This window comes from Leptopilina heterotoma, unplaced genomic scaffold (genome assembly GCF_015476425.1).
Source record: "Leptopilina heterotoma isolate Lh14 unplaced genomic scaffold, ASM1547642v1 Lhet_294, whole genome shotgun sequence".
Classification (NCBI taxonomy): domain Eukaryota; kingdom Metazoa; phylum Arthropoda; class Insecta; order Hymenoptera; family Figitidae; genus Leptopilina; species Leptopilina heterotoma.
The window spans coordinates 853,728-875,924 of record NW_025110999.1 but is presented as its reverse complement, the minus strand read 5'-3'; the positions used below and the strand labels follow the sequence as shown (position 1 = coordinate 875,924).

Sequence of the window (22,197 nt, the reverse complement as noted above, 5' to 3'; positions counted from 1 at the left end):
GGCGCCAGTATTTTTTGCCCTTCCTGATTGCATACCTGAGATCAGGAACTGTCATAATTGTGTTGTGCTGTTTTTTATTTATTAAAAAAAGTATAAATAAACTAGATGTAGTTTTGCAATATTTACTGTGATCCAGTTTTTATGTCTTCTTACTGTATATATTGTCATAAAATTTACATTCCACGTTGCTTGTTATTTACTAACGGAATAGAATTTTAATAAGAAGACGACCTGTTTAATAAGTATATACTTCTGGACGTAGAGGAAAAATATGATGACAATTAGCAACGATCCTCTTGACTTTCATTTGTCTTATGTTCCACATTTGTAACGTGATGTAAAATAATGTTACAGTCAATGTAAAAGTGATTGACAAGTGGTTAAGGATGGGCGGCTGCTGGAGATTCCGGCTTTCTACGCACCACCCGCCCACAAATCTCTCTCAGGTTGGAAACATTATACTTCTTTTATTTTCATTTAAATCTCTTTCTAAATGTCACACCTTTAAAGAGCACGTCCTTTCTTAAATGTCACAATTTATCAACATAATCAAACAAATCTTTTATCTTGTAGACACTATTCAAGTTCGTTAAAAATAAGTTTTCGAAAAAAGGTGAATTTGCTTTTTCAGTGACTAATATTCACGTATGTTTTAATATTTACTCAATTCTATTGCCTCGTTTTGTTTTAAATTGTTTTTACTAATTTTTTGTCACTCGTTATTCATTTTTATTCAACTATGCCACAAGTTTAAAATAAGTTTTTCAGAATTATGATTTTAAATCTCAACTGTATTAAAACATTCTTTTTAATTTAATTCCCAAGGGAACATTTCTTTGAATTACATTTAAATATGAATAAAATTGAGACAAAAATAATTAAGGTATTAAAAAGAATTCTTTTAGAAATATTCTTGTAATTTGTTTTATTTTGCAGAATTATTTTTTAGAAGCAAATTATTAATAAACGAGTAGAAATTATTTCTATATTTTTGAAACTTAATGATAAATAGTGAGAGCAAATTTCGGATTTTAATATAAAAGAAATTCGTTATTATCCTTTTTTATTTATTGGATGTAAAAAATTTTCATTCAGCTTTAGAAAATGGAATGTAAAGAGTAACAAAGATATTGTATATAATGTGAACTATTATCTACCCAGTTATTCTCATTTCCGAATAGAATGTCGTCATAACTTGTCCCACGTGGGAGGTAAACGGATTACTAAACGTCTCTAAGATTCTAAGAAAAGAAAACTTTCAGTTAAATGAAAAAACTTAAACTAGTTGTCAAGAAATTCTTTGCTGTCTTTATAGAAAAATATATTGAAAATTTGGAATTACGAATATTAATTTTGGTAATTAAAAACAATTAAAAGTGGATTTATTTGAGAATTAATTTTCATTTGAAACATTTATTTAGAAATTGCTTTTTTAATTATTTAACTAAAATTATTGCTCTATTCACTATTAAATAGAAATATCGTAAATTCAAATAATCGACAAGAAATATTTCATTTTTCATATCTCATAAAATTCACTTTTAGAAAAATATGTATGAAAGAAATAAATATTGTTTATTTTAGTCCCGTTTCGAATATTACATTTTAGAGTTAATCAATATATTGAAATATTGAAAAACAAATTTTTTACCCCGATTCTAAAAATAAAAATGAAATTTATTGTAAAAAGTGATAATTTAATAGTTTTAATAATATAAAAATAAATATTTAAAAACTATTAAAATAACTATTTAAATTTATTTACTAAACTTAAATTGAAACTAGTAATTTAAAACAAATTTTAAAAACTATTAAAATAATTATTTGAAAGAAATTAAAATAATTATTTTAAAAACAGTTTTGATTTTTTTTCTTTTTTTTGCAGTAAGAAAGTATTGACGTAGAGAATTTGTCACACACAATAAATCATTTATTCTCATTATTATGTATAGAGGAAATAGTGAAAGGTACATAGTTCATCCTTTGTATTTCAGTAAACAATGGATATTAATTCGCCCTGAGGATTTCGCATAATAGTGTTAAATAGACAACTTTGCAGAAGAAGAACAAAAAAAAAAAAGAAAGAAGATGAGGTTCAATAAACAGGAATTATTAACTCTTGCCACCCAGCCATCACAGAAATTCGAGAAGGAAGGAACTTTATACGTCCGTGAACGGCAAGAAGGATTTTTTCGAAGAACGGAAAGTGAGTCGATTAATTAGAGAAGAGGAAATTATCACTTAATTATTATTCAATAGAAAAATTTCTCCTAAAATGCACGTCTCTTTTTCTCAGTGTAATTTACTTAAATGTTTTTCATTGCTTGAGAAAAGGAAATTTTCTTTTAAAAAGAATTTAATTAAATTTTAATGTTTTTTTTACTTCATAAATATATTTATTTTTTTTGCTTCAAAAAAAATTTAATTTTAATTTCGAAAAAATAAATTAACAAATTTTTTTTATTTAAGAAAAAATTAAACCCTATTTTTTTATTTAAAAAAAAAATTAAAACCTTTTTTTTAATTTAATATTAAATTACTTTATTTTTTTTTATTCTACGCATAATATGTGACAAAGAAATTCCATTTTCAACCGAAAAGAATAGCTCGTTAATATTATCGTTCGCTTTTTTCGTTTTTGTTCAATAGAAAATATGTGTTTGAATAATTTTACCTCATTAGACAAAGTTTTTTTTTGCATAGTATTATTTTTTTAAATATACATAAAAGAGATATTTTTCATTTAATTTTTGAAAAGCATGTTTGTTCAGTGTAAATATTGAATTTAGTTTTGAAGAAAAATAATTCCAGTGCATTGCGAATGCTTTAGATTTAGAAACGAAGTTTTTTTTGGTAGAATATTTTTTAAGAATGATTGTAATTAGTTTGTTCAATTTTCATGATAGTTATTTTCTAATTTTAATAATTTTCTATTCTTAGTTTATATTATTAATTATATTAATAATAGTAATATTAATAGCAATAATAATATTTTAATTATATCTTTTCTTTTCGTAAATATATAAATATCGTTTCGTAAAGTAAACTATAATTAATGAATTCAGAGTAAATGAGTAATAATATGAATTATGTAAATAATATTTAACTCGTCTTTAGTAAAAACTTCTATTCTAAACAATTAACTTCTAAACAAAACAATAATAATAGTGAATACATTGCTTTTTTTTGTAAATAATCAACAATTTTCTTTCAGCTTCATTCATCAAATTAAATATTCATTTGTTTACTCTATTTTACCTCATGAAAGTGGTTTAACTTTAATTTTTTTCATTTACTAAAATTCACATAATTAAGAGGCAAAAAAAATGGAATTAGAATTTAGATTTTTGTCAGTGACTAAAAGTTTGTTTCTCTATTAATAATAATAAGCAAATTTACAGTTTGTTAATTGCCACAATTAATAATTGTTAAAACTATTAATTAATAAGAATAATAATAATATTAATAATAATTTATTTAATATTTATTATTATTATCATTATTATTATTATTATTAATTATACAGTTATCAATAATAAACTAATTATTATTAATTATTAATTATATAATTCTTATTTAATAAATTATTGTCAATTATATAATTATTAATGAATAAGCAATTAGATATAAATTTGTTCATTATTATTGTGATAATTAATAAATTACTTTAATTTCTAACAAAAGGTGTTTTTAAAAAAAAACATAAATTAACATCAAATCCTAGATGTAACTTTATATTATATATATACGGGGCATGGTTAATTACTACCAAGTACCTCCATACAATTTACAGGTACAAGTAAAAAACTAGAGAGCAAAAGACAAAAAGGAAATACACATAAGACCCTTCGAGACTTCAGTTGCGTTACAGCCAGCACAAGTAAAGGTACCATTGAGTGCATTTTACCATTAACCATAATCCCATCCGAAAATTTCCTGCTTTTAAATTAATTAATTTTCACCTCAATATTAACATTCTGCGGTTGCAGTTCTCTTTATATATATAAATAAATGTTTATATTGTAGAAAACGCATCATTTTCCTCACATTTTCCTTTTTGCAAAATTATTTCTTTTTATTCTTCGTCACCCATTATTTTCCAGCACTTATCACTTTTACGAAAAAAATAAATAAATGTACATAAAAATTTTACAATTTTCTAAATTCTATTTTTTTCTATTTTCATTATTTAAATTCAAATTTAGATATTCTGCAAATATAAATATTACAAATTATGTAATTTTATTTCTTTTCTTTTAATAAAAAAAATTAGATTTTATTTTATTTTATTAAAGTAAAAAATCGTATTTTATTTAATTAAAGTTAAAGAAAATTGTATTTTATTTAATTAAAAATAACAAAATACAAAATTCCGCAAACTGTTGACAAATTTTGATTTGTATTTGTTTGCAAAAAATTTTATTTCTAAACAATTAATTGTTTAGAAATAATATTTTTCGCAAAAAAAAAATCCCAGTGACGATATAATGCAAAATGATCAACTGATATAGAAAAAAAATCTCGTGTATGAGATTATTTTCAGTTGAAAGAAAAAATCAAATTGATAAGCGAAATATCGAATTGTAGATGAATAATAAATTGAATTAAAAATGTAATTAAGGATTAGATAATAAATGCATTTACGTATATATATACATATATGGAATGTGATAATTATATAACAGCATGCACTGCTTGATTAAAATTTTTGCACGTTTCTATTTTTTTTTAAATTTGTTTTGCCCATAATTTTTGGCTGTGTTATATGTGTGTAAAAAAATGTAAGGGGAAATGCATTTAAGGTATACATTGAGTGTAATTTTTGAATGCATAGCATACATTAACAGTTAGTATTCTAATTATTTTTTTTTATCCTTTATGGTTTTTTTACAGTTTATTTTCTTTATTTACAATTTATTTTTTCTATTTACAGTCTTCTTTTTATTTACAGTCTTTTTTTCTATAAATTTACAATTTATTTCCTGTCTATTTTCTATTTACAATTTATTTTCTATTTAAAGTTTATTTTCTCTATTTAAAATTGATTTTCCATTTAAAATTTATTTCCTCTATTTAAAATTATTTTTTGAAATGAAAATTATTTCTTTTTTAATTTCAACAAACTTTTCTCTCTATATTTTTTCACTTTAAACTTTTTTATCAAAGGTTTATATTCTATATCGTTTATCAATTTATTCTACACTTCAGAATAATTATTTTTTAATTCTCATATGCATTTTATAAATACTTTTTTATTTTTTCTCTTTTTTTTTGAAAAAAATTTAAATTAAAATAGTTAAAGTTTCTATAAATGAATTCTCATTTTTTGAGTCTTTTTTTCCAGACTTATTTACTAATTGATTTTTTATTTTTTTATTATTTACTTTACAAGTTTAAGTTATTTTCTTTTATTTTCATTTATTAAAAATGATTTACTATTTTAATTTATCGGTTCATTCAATTTGATTCGTTTGATTATTAACTGGATTTAATTTAATTTTTCAGTAAGTCTAGAACGCTGGTGCAGACTGAGAGGGAATTTGTTATTTTATTTCAAATCGAGAGAACAGTGGTCAGAACCCTTGGGAGTTATTATTTTGGAGCAATGTTCTGTTCGAGTGGACCAAGCAACAAATCAGATTCCTTACGGATTTAGTATAGGTAAGAAAAATATATTTTTTTAAATAACTTTTTGAATTTTTCAAAGAAACAAACTCTTGGAATTTGAAATTTATTTCTGATATTTCTTTTGAAATTTATTTGAAAATTTATTTTGATATTTCTTTTGAAATTTATTTGAAAATTTATTTTGTTGTTTCTTTTGAAATTTATTTCGTTCTTTTTCCTTGAGACCATAAATGAATTAAGGATTCGATTAATTAAAATCTCGGGCGTTATGTTACCCTTTAAGAGTCGAATTTTGTTTTAATTGAATCGAAACTTTTCAGTGTTCGATGGGGGTTTATATCAGCAGTTAGGCGCCAACTCATCGGAAGATAGAGACAGTTGGTTGCAAGCTCTCCAATTAGCCAGCTACGATCATATGAGAAGTCAGTTATTATCTTTAAGGCAGAGAATTGAAGCTTGTAGTGGTCACAAATACGACACAGACATTCAAATGTTGCGCTTGCAGCGAGGAATCATAACAGGTATTGCCTTTCAGAAGCTTTCAATTACGTACTCTGTAATAAAATCAGTCTGATTTTTTTTTATTTTAATTTTCTTCTTTCCAAAATGGTACGTTTGGTAACAAATAAATAAATTATTGAATTCGATGCAATTAATAACAATAATTAATAAATAAATAAAATATTAAATTCTCAACGTAATTAATAACAAACAAAATATTAAATTCGATGGAATTAATAACAAATAAATAAAATTCTAAATTCTCAACGTAATTAATAACAAAAAAATGAAATATTAAATTCAATGTAATTAATAACAAATATTTTTTATTGATAAAACTAAAATTGAATTGATAAAATTTAATATTTAATATCAATATTATTAATAGTGTGACAATTTCTTTTTTCTAATATTTTATCGACACGTAAAATAATTAATTTAATTGTTTTGGAAAACTAATATAAACATTCTTTTACTAACGATCTTTTTTCAATCTTTGATAAAAAAAAGATCATTTTACAGATCCTGCGGAGATTCCAATTTGTGAAATTTCTCTAGCTTGTGATAATCTTCTTTGCGATGGACACGGAAGACCGCCTAATCCTGTTTTGGAATTGGACATTCAAACGAATCAATCGAAAATGTGGATTAAGTACGCGAGAACGGAAGTTGTCGAGGTAGAAAATTTTTATAATTCCATAATTATCGTTAATCGATAATAATTATCTTAATATCTTTTAATAATTATCTTATTACCTTTTAATAATTGTCTTATCTCATAATAATTTTCTCATATCCTAAATTAAAATTTATAAAATCATAATGTGATAGTGTCCTCTTTTAGTTATTCTTTTCTCAGGGCTAATAAACTGTTTCTTAATTTTTCCAAAGAAGTCTGCTGTTTTAATTATTCTTTTCTCAAGACTGATAAATGTTTTTCTTAATTTTTTCAGAGAAGCAGTAATCCAGGGTTTCTGACGACCGTTTGCTTTAGAGCGAGCGATGGTTTAAATATGGACAGCAGGGTCAGAATAACATCGTTTGATGTGAGAGAAAGAGTTAGTCAGACTGCAACACCAATTGGAAGTGCAGTTATGATGTTTAGTACCATTCAAGATACACCAAGGTGAAAAACTAGATTAAAAAAGAAAATAGACTAAAGAAACTAAATCAAAATTGAACAAGATTTACAAATCGAAAACAAAATGTAATAATGAATTTTTTTAATATGCTTCAGACTGAGAATTCCTTTAAAATCAGCCAAAGCGACGACTGTTGGATTTTTAACAATAAACGTTTGGAATTTAGAGGCAGAGGATAAAGGGAACAGCACTGAAAGCACTCCTTCTAGAAATGTTTTATCCACTAACAATCAGGTAATTAAGTTTTTAAAAAAATATATTAATTCCATTTTTAATTATTGTTTTAAATTAGCAGAAGATTTGAAATTTATTGAATTTTATTGAAAGTATTTAAATTCTTAAGGAGAATTTAATTAAAATTTTAAAAAAATAATTAAATTTTTTTCCAGAAATTTTATTCAAATTGCATTGAAAACAATTAAATTCTATTGTAAGAATTTTCTAACTTCCCCAAATTGTTTAATTCCTGTGACGAATTTCATTAAAATTTTTGAAAATAATTTTATTGTTTCAAAGAAAATTCAAATTTCTTCGAGGAGTTTAGTTAAAACTGTATTGAAAATAATTGAATTCTTATAAAAAATTGAATCAAAAATTCAAAATAATTGAATTCTTTCGAAAAATTTTATCAAAATATTTAAAAATAATTGCATTTTTTCGAGAAATTTTAGGAAAATTAATTACTTAATTAAATTTTTATAAAGAATATGATTTTATTAAAACTTTTGAAAATAATTAAATTCTTTGGAGGATTTTAATGAAAATCGTATTGATAATCATTACGCTTACTTCGAAAATTTAATTAAAATTGTATTCAAAACAATTGAATTTTTATAAAGAATTTTATCACAATTTTTCAAATCTTTTGATTTCATTCGAAAAATTTTATTAAAATTTCTAAAAAATAATTAAGTTCCTGTGAAGAATTTTACAGTTTATGAAAGTAATTGAATTTTTAAGAAGAATATTATTGAAAAATGTGTTCAAAATAATTGAATTCATGGGAAGAATTTTATTATTTACGAAAATAATTGAAATGTTTTGAAGAAATTTATTATTTATGAAAATAATTGAAATATTTTGAAGAAATTTATTAAAAGTTTTGAAAAAAATTTAAAACTTTCGAAAATTTTAATGAAAATTGTATTAAAAATCATTAGATATTATCCAGAATTTTAATTATAATTATAATTGAAAACAATTTAATTTTCGTAAAGAATTTTATCAAAATATTTGTAAAATAATTAAATTCTTGAGAAGAATTTTAATGAAAATAATTGAATTTGTGGAAAGAATTTTATTATTTACGTAAATAATTGAAGTATTCCGAAGAAATTTATTATTTACGAAAATAATTGAAATATTTCGAAGAAATTCATTAACCTTCGCGCTACCGGATGGCCACCCAGGGTGGCCAAGCAATAAATAATGTTGTAAATCTGCTCGATTTTTGCATCAATCGAATCGCGATTTTAAGTCACTGAACAAAATTTTATCTACTTTCGAAAAATAAAAAAAATAAATTTTTTTTACATTTCTTCTTGTTTATTAATAACAATTAAAAAACTATGTTCAACACTACTGAAAAACGTTCGGATGTTATTTTGTATATTGCAAAAAAATAAAAATGAAATCATGAAAGTTTCACAATAAAATTGTTTTATGTCAATAAATACAACATATTTTGATGTTACAATGAATTTTCTATTTGTTTAAACAAATTATTGTTGTTATTTACCAACTTTTTACAGAATGTACCTAGAAAGTTGCAGTTTTTTTCTAATTTTGCAATTTATTAATCTTATATGATCACAAATAAAGAGTAAAAATTGAATTATTATTTAAACAATTTTTAAACAAATTATTGTTGCTATTTACCAACTTTTTACAGAATACACCTAGAAAGTTGCAGTTTTTTCCTAATTTTGCAATTTACTAAACCTTATATGATTATAAATAAAAAAATCAAAATTGAATTGTTATTTAAACCATTTTTAAACAAATTAATAATTCGTTTATAAATTGCAATATGTAATAATATAAGGTTTAGTAAATTGCAAAATTAGGAAAAAACTGCAACTTTCTAGGTGTATTCTGTAAAAAGTTGGTAAATAGCAACAATAATTTGTTTTAAAATTGTTTAAATATTAATTCAATTTTTACTCTTTATTTGTGATCATATAAGATTTAGTAAATTGCAAAATTAGGAAAAAACTGCAACTTTCTAGGTGTATTCTGTAAAAAGTTGGTAAATAACAACAATAATTTGTTTAAATAATTTTTTACTAATATTTATGATTCGTTTCAATAAATATTTTCTTTAATTTATTGATTTAATTCTAAGTAACGTTAAAAAAAGAAAAGTTTTCAAAAATTTTCTAATCTCTTTGTTTATTTGAAAATTATATGTTTTTGCAATAACAAATTTTTTAAACAATTGCAATATGCATAAAACCTTTATTAAAATACAGCAATTGTATTAACACATAGTTATTTACAAAAAGTTTGATGAATTTTAATCGTTTTTGGAATATAAAAGTAAAAAAGCGTTTGGCCACCCCGGGTGGCCATCCGGTAGCCCGCGTATACAAAAATCTTTGGTAGCGCGAAGGTTAAAGTTTTCGAAATTGAATTCTCTTATTTATTTTAAAAAATTTTTATTAAAAGCAATTAAAATTTTGTTGTCAAATTTAATTCAAATTGTATTAAAAATAATTGAATTCTTTCGAGAAATTTTATGAAAATTGGATTAAAAGTAATTAAATTTTTATAAAGAATATGATAAAAATTTCTGAAAATAATTAAATTCTTGCGACGAATTTTATTTATTTATTTATTTACAATGTACAAAAATTAACATTTTTAAAAATAATTAAATTCCTGTGAAGAATTTTTCAATCTGAAATCGTTCGAAAATTAAAATTGATATTTCGAAAGAAAAATAACTTAACAATAATAAATTTAAAAAATTATTAATAATTAATTTGATTTTTTCAGATAATGTGCCATAGAAGATCACAATCATTACCACCTAGATTGGGAACAAAAATTAAACTTCCTCACCAGGGTCAATTAAAACTTTTATTCGCCAATCCCCATATACAGACATATAGGTGATAATTTCGTAATAATTCTTTAAAAATAACAATAATAATTTAGAATCATTTTGCTGCATTTGTTTCAGAAAATTAAAAATTGTATTTCTAATTATGTTTTCTCTGAAGATTTCATTCTGGATTGGGAGGTGATATTTGTGTCCATGAAATAATGGCCGAGAGTAAACTCTGTTTTCAATTTCCACAACAATTACTGTAGGTATTTGTTTCAAGGGGATTGTATCATTATTTTTATTTTAGATTTATAATTTTGTTAATTAATTTTCAGTGGAATTTGGATACAAGAAGAAAAGGAATTATTGCAGGAAGTTGCGGGAATGGGAGAATTAAGAGAGCCGTGGCATACAAAGCAAGTTGAACTTCTTGATCGTCATTTACAACTTTTAAATTTGTACTCTCAGGCTAAGGAGAATTTGGCTGCTTTCAAAGGTTAACATTTATTTTATTAATTTTCTTTTTTATATTTTATACTTCTACTTTTATACTTTTAATATATTTGTATTTTCACTATACTTTTAATATATAATTATACTATATTTTAATTATATTTTCCGTACATAATTAATTAAGAGTTTATTTAACATTTTCGTAATTCACAATAGGAAGTTACTTTAAACAATCTTCGAGAAAAAATGACAGATCTCTGGAATTTGCTCCTCTTAATTTACATCTTCAACGAATGTGGGTGCACAATGATACTCTCAATAAATGCGGATTTTACGACACTATTAGCGTTGGAGCATTTACAGCTCATTCTCATAAAAGCAAGAATGGCGGTCTCATAAGGTTTGTCTCCACAATAAAAAATTCCTAAATTCTAATTTTATTAGAAAAAGTTAACTATTTGTTTAAATATTAAATACAGCGAAGAATTTATTTAAAACGAAATTTTGTTTCTTGGTAAATATTTAGAAAAAGAATATTTTAGAAAATGTTTGAATTTTGAAAATTAAAATTCCAAAACTAAAATTAAAAATCAAAATTTTAAATTTAAAATTCAAATCTAAATTTAAAAGAAAAACAATTTATTAAAGAATACAATTTCAGATTGGTGCAAGCTTTAAAGGAATCGCCGACGAGATGCAGTCAATTATATCAAGGAACATCAAAAATCACAATGGCTCATGACGCAATTCAAGCGATAAAACAATTACGAAGAGACGTAGTCGAGGCAATGCGTTCGTTAATGAAATTAGCCAAGGAAAAGCAAACAAGCGGAATGCTACCAATTTGTGAGGATATGATTTCAAAAACACGTATACTTCTCAGTCTTTGGGATCCAGGCCTCGTTGAGGAGGCGCTAACATTTCTCGACGAGCACAAAGTTGCCAAAGTTCAAGACGATTTAAATAACGACGATCCACTATCTCTCGATTTTAAATCAAATCAAAATCTCTCGCCATTCAGAAGAATTACCCAACAATTGAATTTTGATCTTCGCAGTCCCGATTTTGATGATTTTGTCACACCCGATACACCCGAATGCGTACAAGATATTTGGACACGTGAAACAACAAAAACAAAATATCAAACATTTACCGCAAAAAATGAGATTAATAAAAAAGAAGAAATAACTCAAGTTGAGGAAAATTTTGTCATATTCCCCGACGATGATGACGATCCAAAGGAAACGGAATTGAAGGAACAAAATTTCGAATTAAAGAATGATAATAAAGATGATGATGATAATAATATTGATGACGATGAGAAGGGCGATGTTGATAAAAATGATATTGATCTTAGTAAGAAATTTTTAGATACACAAAAAATGTGCAATTCACCATCGGCTAATTATTATAAACCAACCGATGAGCCTGAACCATGGGATATAACGCAATTAAATATCGAGGCAAGCGTCATGTGTCTTGTTTCAAAAGTAAAATTTCTTTGTGGACGTTGCAGTAGTCCGGCTGTGAGACTTAGAAATAAAAATGGAATTGGCAAAACACCGAGTATTAAAGGTTGTTTGCCAAATAATCGCAATAATTTAGGTGTCGTGACAATTCAACCAAAGAATGGAATTAAAAATGATGAGGCGAGTAAATTATTGGACAGTACTAATAATCGTCAACAAAATAGTCCTGGTACGGAGATATCAACACCTGCATTCGCCAAAGCCAAAGAAGGTGAGTTTGAAAAGTTTAGTTTTTTTGCTTTTTTTCCGTGTGGCTATATAATTTTTCTTTTATGTTTTCGCACTCGTTAGCTAAAATTAGACAAAATTTTTGTTTTTCTTTTTCAATTCTCACTCGCAGCAATTGATGTGCAAGTTGCCTATTTATTAGGAACAAGTGATATTTATTCTAATGCGTCTTCCGATAAAGTGTGTCAAGCCGTGGATTCAATGACAAGAGTCATTAAAAGCAATTCTAGCCAGAGAAATAAATTCACTGAGGGATTAGATTTTGCCAGTATTGTTGATTGGACCAGTGAATTGAGACCGAGTATGAAAAAATTACGACAAGCGATGGATGGATTGTTAAAAACAGCAAGACTCACGCATTCTGTATTTCGTGTGCAAGAAGATGCCAAAAGTGCACATCGTGTTTGTAATGTTCGGTATAGAAGGGATGTGTGTTTCAGTCAAGCTGTGAGTATTTGTTTTATTAAATTAATTTTAACAAACTTGTGAAATTTTTTTATTTAAAAATTTTAAATATCAATTTTAATTTTTAAATAATTTCAGAATCCAAATTTTGAAAAGATTCATTTATCAACTATTTTTACTAATTCTTCTCCAGAGTTCAATTACATACATACCTTCATAAATAATAAAATTCTTCATAGGAATTTAATTCATTCTTCGAATGAATTTCAATATTTTTAATACAATTTTAATTAAATTCCTGGAAAAAATCTAATGATTTTTATTAGGATTTCAAATTTCTCGAAAGAATTTACTTATTTTCATAAATAATAAAATTCTCCCCAAAAATTAAATTATTTTCAATTCAATTTCAATAAAGTTCTTCTCAAGAATTCAATCATTTTACAAATATTTTTATAAAATTCTTTACAAGAATTCAATTGTTTTTAATATAATTTTACTTAAAATTCTGGATAATATTTAATGATTTTTAATACAATTTTCCATTGACATTTTCGAAAGATTTAAATTATTTTCAAGACTTTTAATAAATTTCTTTGAAATAATTCAATTGATTTCAATAAAATAATAAAATTCTTCCCACTAATTCAATTATTTTCAATAAAATTCTTCTCAAAAATTCAATTATATTACAAATATTTTGATAAAATTCTTTACAAAAATTAAATTGTTTTCAATTATAATTATAATTGAAATTCTGGATAATATCTAATGATTTTTAATATAATTTTCATTAAAATTTTCGAAAGTTTTAAATTATTTTCAAAACTTTTAATAAATTTCTTCGAAATATTTCAATTATTTTCATAAATAATAAATTTCTTCAAAACATTTAAATTATTTTCGTAAATAATAAAATTCTTTCCAGGAATTCAATTATTTTCATAAACTATAAAATTCTTCACAGGAATTAAATTATTTTTAGAAATTTTAATAAAATTCTTTGAATGAAATCAAAAGATTTGAAAAATTGTGATAAAATTCTTTATAAGAATTCAATTGGTTTGAATACAATTTTAATTAAATTTTCGGAGTAAGCGTAATAATTATCAATACGATTTTCATTAAAATCCTCGAAAGAATTTAATTATTTTCAAAAGTTTTAATAAAATTCTTTGAAACAATTCAATTATTTTCAATGCAATTTTAATTAAATTTCTCTAGAAATTGTAATGATTCGACAGAATTCAATTATTTTTAAAAGAATTTAATAAACTTCTTTAACATCATTAAATTATTTTCATAAATAATAGAATTATTCTTAAAAATTAAATTATTTTCAATGCAATTTCAATAAAATTTTTCTTCTCAAGAATTCAATTATTTTCAGAATTTTTGACAATATTCTTTAAAATAATTCAATTATTTTAATAAATAATAATATTCTTCGCATAAATTCAATTATTTTCATAAACAATAAAATTCTTCTATTATTAGAATTATATAATTATAATTATAATTATATATAATAATTAATAATTCAAGAATTAAATTATTTAAAATTATGAGAGTTCCAAAAATTATTAAATTTTTTCACTAAAATTAAAAGAGGTGACGCGATCTGAAGAAAGGGACCTTAGAAGCAAGAAATTATAGGTTATGTTTGCAATTTTTTAATTGAAAATACAAAAAAAGGATCAACTGTCAATATAAATCATTGAAGTTTAAGTCTTCATTAAAACTAAAATATTTAATAAACACTGATTTTAATTCGAAATAAGTAAAAAGAAACTTTCAAACAAGAAAAAAGTAACTCTAACCCAACCTTAAAATGATTTGCTTCTAAGGTCCCTTTCTTCAGATCGCGTCACAGATGTAAATTTTAAAGAAATCAAAATACAGATTCCATTTAGTTTGTTAAATATCAATTTGGAATGTAATTTATTTTACAGTTGACAGCGTTAGTTTCTGGATTAATGGCGAAACTTTGGTGTCAAAGGCCGGATCCAATGTTTCTATTAATTTTGACAACACTCGGTCCTCTCATTTCATTTGAGGCATTATTAAGTTATTACGGAGAGGAAATCGATAAATGGGGTGATATGGCCGTTGCAGTTGAAGATATGCACACCGTTACATTTACATTCACAAGAAGTGGCATTCATCCCAGGTAAAGTAATTTTTTAATTACTCAGAACAATTTTTTTTACAATTTCTTTTAGAATACTTTTTGTGGTATATTTACAATACTTTTTGAGGTAAAAAATTATTGAAACGAACGATCTATTAATTTTTATATAAAAATATTTTGTGCTTGATTTTAGAATGGATCGAAAAGCAAAGAATTCGATGCAATTGCCAATCCCGAGAGTTGTTGGTTCTCGCACAGCACTCACGGTTCTTTTACCTGTTCCCGATGCCATATACTCTTTACTTCCAATAGTTCCGTCATCGAGGCAAAGTCTGTCCTTTAATGTGACGCCAGTATTCTTTAATATTGGCATTAATAAAATGGCTTCGTTGGCTGAAAGTCTAGGCACAACAGAACCGCAAGAGAAAAGCAATATTGACAATTTTGATAGACTCAATGAATATTATTTGCGTTTTAAGAAATTGAACCTACCAACTGAACCATCTTCAACGAGAAGTAAATATTTAATAAGGAATAAAATAAAAATGCTCTATTTTCAAGTTTTGTTTGTGATTTCTCAAAAAAAAAAAAAAAACATTTATTATTTTTTAGAATTTGAGATTAATTTCGTTTCTTTTATTTTTCAGTGGGAACTCGTTCACCGTTGAATCAAACTTTAGCTGATATGATGGCAAATTTAAAAACATGCATTCAAGCGAAAGTTAATAAAAATGTAAATGTTTTACAATTGTCTTCCCAAATATGTCGCCGTATGCGAGGACTGAGATTCACTAGTTGTAAAAGTGCCAAAGATCGTACGGGAATGTCGATCACATTAGAGCAGGTCAATATTCTTGCCGCTGAATATCATCTCGCAGAACATGAATTTATGAGAGCTCTCGAATGCATGCGAAGGTAAGTGTTACCATAATTAATTTTAATAATCAACTCTTATTTAAACTATACTTTCTGCTACTTTATTTAAATTAACAGAATTTCTATTTTTTCTACTTTGTCAAATTTATTTAAATTAAATATGAAATATTTTTTAAAGCGAGGGCTGTAGAAGAGAAAATACTTGGAAGAATATAGGAGTGAGAAAATACGCTTTCAATAGTCTTCAAATTCCAACACTTCCAAAACTTTATCGACCTCCAATCGGAACTTACGGATCGGCTCAGACTTAAAAGCAAAACAAAAGAATTTCTTGTCCATTTGTACAAATTAGTTATATTTATATATATATATTCCCATGAAAATGAGGTAGACCAATTTTACTTAAAAGTAGCGGTCTTTCAAGGTGCTAATATTCTCCTAATTATCTATTTTTCTTAAATCGATTTGAATTAAGAACACAATTCTAATTCAAATTTATTAAAAACTACTTCTTCCTGTAAAAAAGAATAATGTACAGTGCCATTATTTCCCAAAATGGTTAATTTTTTTCGAGATTATTAATGAATTTCTTTAGTAATGTAAATATCGAATTGTACATTTATTATTTTTTTTAAATATTTAATTTATTGCAATCATTTTTTTCGAAGGGGGGGGGGGGGGGGGGGGAGAAAATTTAAGTTAAGTCTCGTATCGAATTTATAAAAATAAAGGATTAGAAATTTTTATAAATTCTCAATTTCAGACAATGACAAACGATTCAATTCTTTGAATCTCATTTCCCATGTAGCACGTAATATTACAGTAACATTACAGTAATATTGCCCGGTAATATTACTGTAATATTGCAGTCACATTAAAATGTCCGCCTCATGGTAATATTACCAGTTAATATTACAGTAATATTACAGAAACATTAAAGTAATATTACTGTAATGCTATAGAAACATTACTGTAAGGTTGCAGTAACATTACTGTAATGTTACGAGCTAATGTTACTGTAATATTACACAGCTATATACAGGGAATAAAAATGGCTCTAAAATGCATACCTAATAAATAAACAATAAATTTTTTCTTATTTTATCATTGCAAAAAAAACTTTTTTGAAATTTTTTCAGAAGCGTGTAATATTACTGTAATGTTGCTGTAATATTACAGTAATGTTGCAGTAATATTACCGCGTAATATTGCTGTAATGTCACTGTAATATTGATGGGTAATATTACCATGAGGCGGACATTTTAATGTTAATGTAATATTGCAGTAATATTACCGGGCAATATTACTGTAATGTTACTGTAATATTACGTGCTACATGGGTTTTTTTCTATTCTATAATATTTAAAATAGAAACTGTAATAATTTTAGTTTTGAGAGTGTTCTTCGTGGGATGTTTTCTTCCATTTTATTATTTATATAAATGTAAAAAAAATAATGAAGTATTAGGACTTCGATTATTCTCACATTTGTGAATAGAAGTTCCTTAAAATAATTAATTTGGACCATAATTAACAATCTCCACTAAAAAAAAGTACATATATTATTGAAAAGAATACAAAAACATGTTAGTTTTCGAAAAGAAAAAGAAAAACTATCATCTAGAATTTTCTTTGTATAAATCTTTATATATGTAGAAAAATTCATTTTTATCCAAGATTTTTCAAAATTTTAATATTACATATAGAAATATATAGAATTTAACAATTCTATACAAATTTTTACAGAAACTATTGATATAAATAAGAATTTTCACTTTTAGACTTGTATATCGACACTTTATCTAGTTTTAGAAATAAAAGCAATCGGATTTTAAAAAAAGGAAAAAAAAGGAAAACATCTTGGATAAACATGAGATTTTCTAATTAACAGATATAAATAAATAATCGTACTTTATTTACAAAATAATCGCGTATGTACCTAAAAGGAATTTGAATTCTGTATTTAAAAGAAAAGAAGAACAGAATAGCATAAAATAATCTACGCAGATGACTCAAGAACTGCCGTATTAATTACACTTTCTGAAAAATAAATGTTTAAATAGGAAAAATAAGTCTTATTCTTTATATTTTTCCTTTTTTTTAAAAAAAAAATTCACCTTTTAAGTATTAATTTTCAAATTTAATTGAATAATTTTTTCCAAATTTCTTAAAATTATTACTATTGTCTATCAATTAAATTATTTAATTAATAAAATTATAGAAATTCTTTACAATGTTCAAAAATTTTAATTTTACATAATTTAAAATAAAATTAATTAATAACACAATTTAAAAATTAAATTATTCCAAAATAGCTCCAAAATTCGTAGGGAATTTATTGAACTTTATAATTTAACACAATTAAAAATAATAAATTAATAAATAACACAATTTAACAATTAAATTATTCAAAAATAGCGCCAAAATTCGTAGGGAATTTATTGAACTTTATGAAAATGTTACCAAAATGACGAAAATAACTAAAATAATCTAGGGATAAAAGCTGTCAAAAAACGAAATTAGCTGACTTCATCACTCCATCGTCATTGATTAAAAAAATGATAACAATATTATAGAAAAAGTTTATTAAATATTTAGTCAAATTTTGAATTGCCAAGAAGAATTTTTATTATTTATTCAACTAAATTATTAATCCACAAGGTATTTGTCTCTAGAATAGTTAAATTATCATTTTTCAACTTTTATTTATATAAATTTTTTTATTTATTTATCCACTTTAGGGTCAATTTATAATTGAGTAGAACAATTAATTATAATTTCTAATTTCGTCCAATATTGTAATACAAAGCTTATGAAAATTACATTCTTGAATTATTAATTCTGTTGGGAAAGTTTATCTTTAAAATTTATGGTTATGTACTGCAATTGTTTAAAGTATTAATTAATGATTTATAGTGTTATTTCTATTAATATTATCAAATATTATTATTATTTCCCATTTTATTTTACACCTATTCTTTCTTTAACTAAGCGATTGAACTCGGTAAACTATAAGAAATAATTGAAATTTTCCAGTTTTCATCAATATCAAAAAATGGTGTGTGTACCTTGCGTTTTTATTCCAATATTGCTGCTGATTTTTCGATTTTTCATTCAACCTTTAATGGTAAAATTTTGGTATCGCAAGAAAGAGGATGAAAATGGAGAGAAAAAGGAACCACCCACTTTGGTAAAGGAATGTAAGGGTGGAGTTTGCAAAATGGTTTGGAAAGACAAGAAAGATGAGACGAAAGTGGATTAAAAGAAAATATGTAGAATAATTCTTCAATTAGTATGTATTATGATATTGTGTTTTTCAATTTTAAATTTCAATCTCAGTCAAGTCAAAAACGAAGCAGATTATTTTAATTTGCCAACACAATGAATTAATTAATCTCTTAAATTATTATTGTTCTGAGTATATTTGTACATATCACAATAATCTGATATAATTCAGATTAATCGCCACTCTATTTTTAACTGAACCTTAAACGATAGTTGCAATAATTTTTAAATATATTTAAATTAGAATGTTGAAAAAGTAACGCGTACCTGCAATGTTTTTATTGACAAATTTTAAAAGCACTGTACTGTATTAACAAAACTCAAATAGCATAATATTTGTATAAAATTAGAGAATTTATTTATAATTACGAATTAAGTAATTAATTGTTCTCGTCATTTAGTGAATTATATAGTGATGAAAATTTATTACTGTAATGGAAATTTAGTCAATTTTTACTGTATTGTATTTTTTTTAAGTATGAAATTTTTTATTTTATCTTGTTAAAATTAGTGCTGTGTGATTTATTGAAAGGCAAATTTTATTGTAAAAGGAATAGTTGAAAAAAAGAAAATTCCAATTTATGAGAAAAATGAATAAATTTTTTATTACAAAAGATTAATGAAGATGCATTCTCATCAATCCTGATTTGAAAATATATGTTACATTTTTATAGATACTATAGTTTAACCAGCATGGAATGAGTGCGGAACTTTGTCTCAATATCAAATATTGATTAAAAAATTCACTTCTCCAAAATAAAATATTAAAATTAAAAATCAATTAGCCTAAAAATGGATTAAAGTGATACCGTTAAATACTGATAGAGTCTTTAGAGACAGTATTTTGTATCAATGGAAACAAAAAAACAAAAAAAAAATAATATATATATATATCCTTGTCACTTTTTTTCTCTTTATCAATGTACATTCTTCAGTTCAACTTCAAATACAAGTGTGCTGTTACCTGGAATCACTGGTGGGGATCCTTTGTGTCCGTATCTGTAAAAAGAAATTTTTATTTTTAATATTTTCAATAAAAGATAAAGTCTATTTAATTTTCAATTAAATTTTTATTATTCAATTTTTAATTTTTATTATTTTTAATTAATTGTTTCTTGAAAATTAAACTTACCCCATTGCCGGGGGAATCGTGAGACGCCGTTTGCCGCCAACTTTCATTCCGGAGATACCAACGTCCCATCCTTTGATGACATCACCACCACCTAGTTTGAATTTAAAACCCTCGCCGCCTTTGGTTTCGTCGAATTTCTTTCCATTCTTCAAACGACCAACGTAGTAGACGGAAACATTTCTACCGGGTTTCGCGGGCGAACCGTTTCCAACCTTGAGATCTTCTATTTGCACTCCACCCTCGATGGTTTTTCTCTTCTGTTGTTGTTGTTGTTGCTGCTGCTGCTGTTGAGCATTTTGTTCGGTTTTATTTTTCTTCTGTTTTCCATCGACCTTTGTATCCTTTCCATTAACCATTTTCTGTTTCTCTTGTTTCTTATTAACTTGATTTTGATTTTGCTTTTGTTTCTGTTGTTTTGGTTTCTCGACTTCTTGTTCCGATTCATCGTCATCACTGTCATCATCTTCCTCATCGTCATCGTCGTCGTCACTTTCGTCACTGTCTACTTCATCTTCGCCCATTAATTTACTGTCTTCAATTTCTGAATCTGATTCAGCTTCCATGTCATCATCATCGTCATCATCGTCAGACGATTCGTCATCTTCGGCTTCGACTTGTTTCTTGATTTTCTTTTTATTATTTTGTGGTGATTCTGTTGCGGCTTTCCTTTTGTTTTTTACCAATTGGGGAACTTCTTCCTCCTCGTCCTCGTCTTCCTCCTCCTCCAAGTCACCAAAATCGAAATCCTCATCGTCCAATGTTAAATAACCTGTTAGATGCACGTGACCAAAGCCATTACATGTGAATGCTATTTTCGTATTTTCCTGGAAATTCAAGTCCAAAGGCACTTGATAATGTGATCCTTTTTTTAGCGTGCAGAGTAAATAATTCCGATTTTCATAGCACAGCATCACTTGAACTGGTTGGTCGTCTATTTGAAAAAATTAGAAAATTAGCAAAAAATTCATTTTTGAGGTTATGTTAAGGAATTTTTTTTTCCAAAAAAAGGAAAAATTGATACTTACTGGCACTTGTGACATCTAAACTGGCCATTGAAAGATGAAACGATCTCTCAACAACTTGAGAGTATCGTTTATTTGGTTCCATTATCAAACCTGTAATAAAAATTCAATTTCAAACAAAAGTGCAATAAAAATTTTTATTTTGATATAAAAACATTTTTCATAAAATGATTTATTTCAAATTATTTATTATATTATTTTATTATTAATTTCGTTTAAAGAACACAAGTTTTAGTCGAATTCGAAAGAAACTTGTATATAAAAATGACGGTTAGAAAAATTCATTGTTGCCTTTTCATGCCTTTCATTGTTGATTTAAAGAAAAGAAAATACAATTCCAAGAAAATTGATTCAAATTATCAAATTATATTGAAAATATTTTATTTACAGTCCCCTGAATAATGTACTAAACTACTTTATTATTGTGTCAAAGATAATAATTTTTAAAAAACTCTTTGTGACCACATGGCGACGCCATTCTTTATTCAGCCGGCTATTTTCATTCCATCTTGTTTAATTTTTCTTTTAATAATTAATACTCACCCCAAAACATTTTCGATAAATCTAGAATAACTTGTTAACAAAAAACAAAAAGATAGCACTATAAGTTTATAACTTTTCTCTTAATTTATAAAAAGTGATATAAAATCTTTCACAAAAATTCCGTCGTGCTCAGAAGCCGTTGCAATAATGAATGAGAATTTCCATGAGAGCGAAAAAGAGGAAAAATAAAAGTTTTGTCCAATCTCCATCTCTCTCACACTCACGGCAAATAAGGCGGTAAATAGTTTAAGCTTCATTTCCAATGTTGTTTAGA

At 24.9% G+C, this 22,197-nt stretch overlaps 2 protein-coding genes across 8 annotated transcripts; one reads left to right on the top strand and one right to left on the bottom strand.

The window, feature by feature from the left end:
* Positions 1 to 7: 7 nt before the first annotated feature.
* Positions 8 to 18,007, top strand: LOC122504378 (inositol polyphosphate-4-phosphatase type I A). 7 transcript variants are annotated; one of them, XM_043615472.1, is made up of 18 exons: positions 8 to 446; positions 1,995 to 2,206; positions 3,794 to 3,886; positions 5,506 to 5,661; positions 5,949 to 6,149; positions 6,652 to 6,806; positions 7,083 to 7,255; positions 7,367 to 7,505; positions 10,269 to 10,384; positions 10,496 to 10,582; positions 10,656 to 10,816; positions 10,990 to 11,173; positions 11,435 to 12,513; positions 12,712 to 12,977; positions 14,888 to 15,105; positions 15,260 to 15,582; positions 15,714 to 15,981; positions 16,121 to 18,007. In XM_043615472.1, exons 2-18 carry the CDS (start codon positions 2,089 to 2,091, stop codon positions 16,251 to 16,253), a joined length of 3,870 nt encoding a protein of 1,289 aa, XP_043471407.1. In that variant the 5' UTR covers positions 8 to 446; positions 1,995 to 2,088; the 3' UTR covers positions 16,254 to 18,007. The 7 variants fall into 7 exon arrangements, with proteins under 7 accessions (XP_043471407.1, XP_043471404.1, XP_043471406.1 ...); XM_043615469.1 differs by having other exon boundaries at positions 12,643 to 12,977; XM_043615471.1 differs by having other exon boundaries at positions 6,640 to 6,806.
* A 1,797-nt stretch (positions 18,008 to 19,804) lies between these two features.
* Positions 19,805 to 22,084, bottom strand: LOC122504381 (46 kDa FK506-binding nuclear protein-like). The gene is made up of 4 exons (XM_043615478.1): positions 21,924 to 22,084; positions 21,384 to 21,473; positions 20,359 to 21,289; positions 19,805 to 20,225 (listed from the first exon to the last, which is right to left on the bottom strand). Exons 1-4 carry the CDS (start codon positions 21,931 to 21,933, stop codon positions 20,144 to 20,146), a joined length of 1,113 nt encoding a protein of 370 aa, XP_043471413.1. The 5' UTR covers positions 21,934 to 22,084; the 3' UTR covers positions 19,805 to 20,143.
* Positions 22,085 to 22,197: the final 113 nt, after the last annotated feature.

What these genes read in the sequence shown, in the direction of transcription:
- LOC122504378 (XM_043615467.1), top strand. Translation starts at nt 2,089, where the DNA reads ATGAGGTTCAATAAACAGGAATTATTAACTCTTGCCACCCAGCCATCA. An exon ending in ACCATTCAAGATACACCAAG is followed by an intron (nt 7,256 to 7,366) that starts GTGAAAAACTAG and finishes AATATGCTTCAG; the next exon opens with ACTGAGAATTCCTTTAAAAT. An exon ending in TTTTATCCACTAACAATCAG is followed by an intron (nt 7,506 to 10,268) that starts GTAATTAAGTTT and finishes TGATTTTTTCAG; the next exon opens with ATAATGTGCCATAGAAGATC.
- LOC122504381 (XM_043615478.1), bottom strand. An exon ending in TTTAGATGTCACAAGTGCCA is followed by an intron (nt 21,290 to 21,383) that starts GTAAGTATCAAT and finishes TTTTTCAAATAG; the next exon opens with ACGACCAACCAGTTCAAGTG. An exon ending in ACGATTCCCCCGGCAATGGG is followed by an intron (nt 20,226 to 20,358) that starts GTAAGTTTAATT and finishes TTCTTTTTACAG; the next exon opens with ATACGGACACAAAGGATCCC.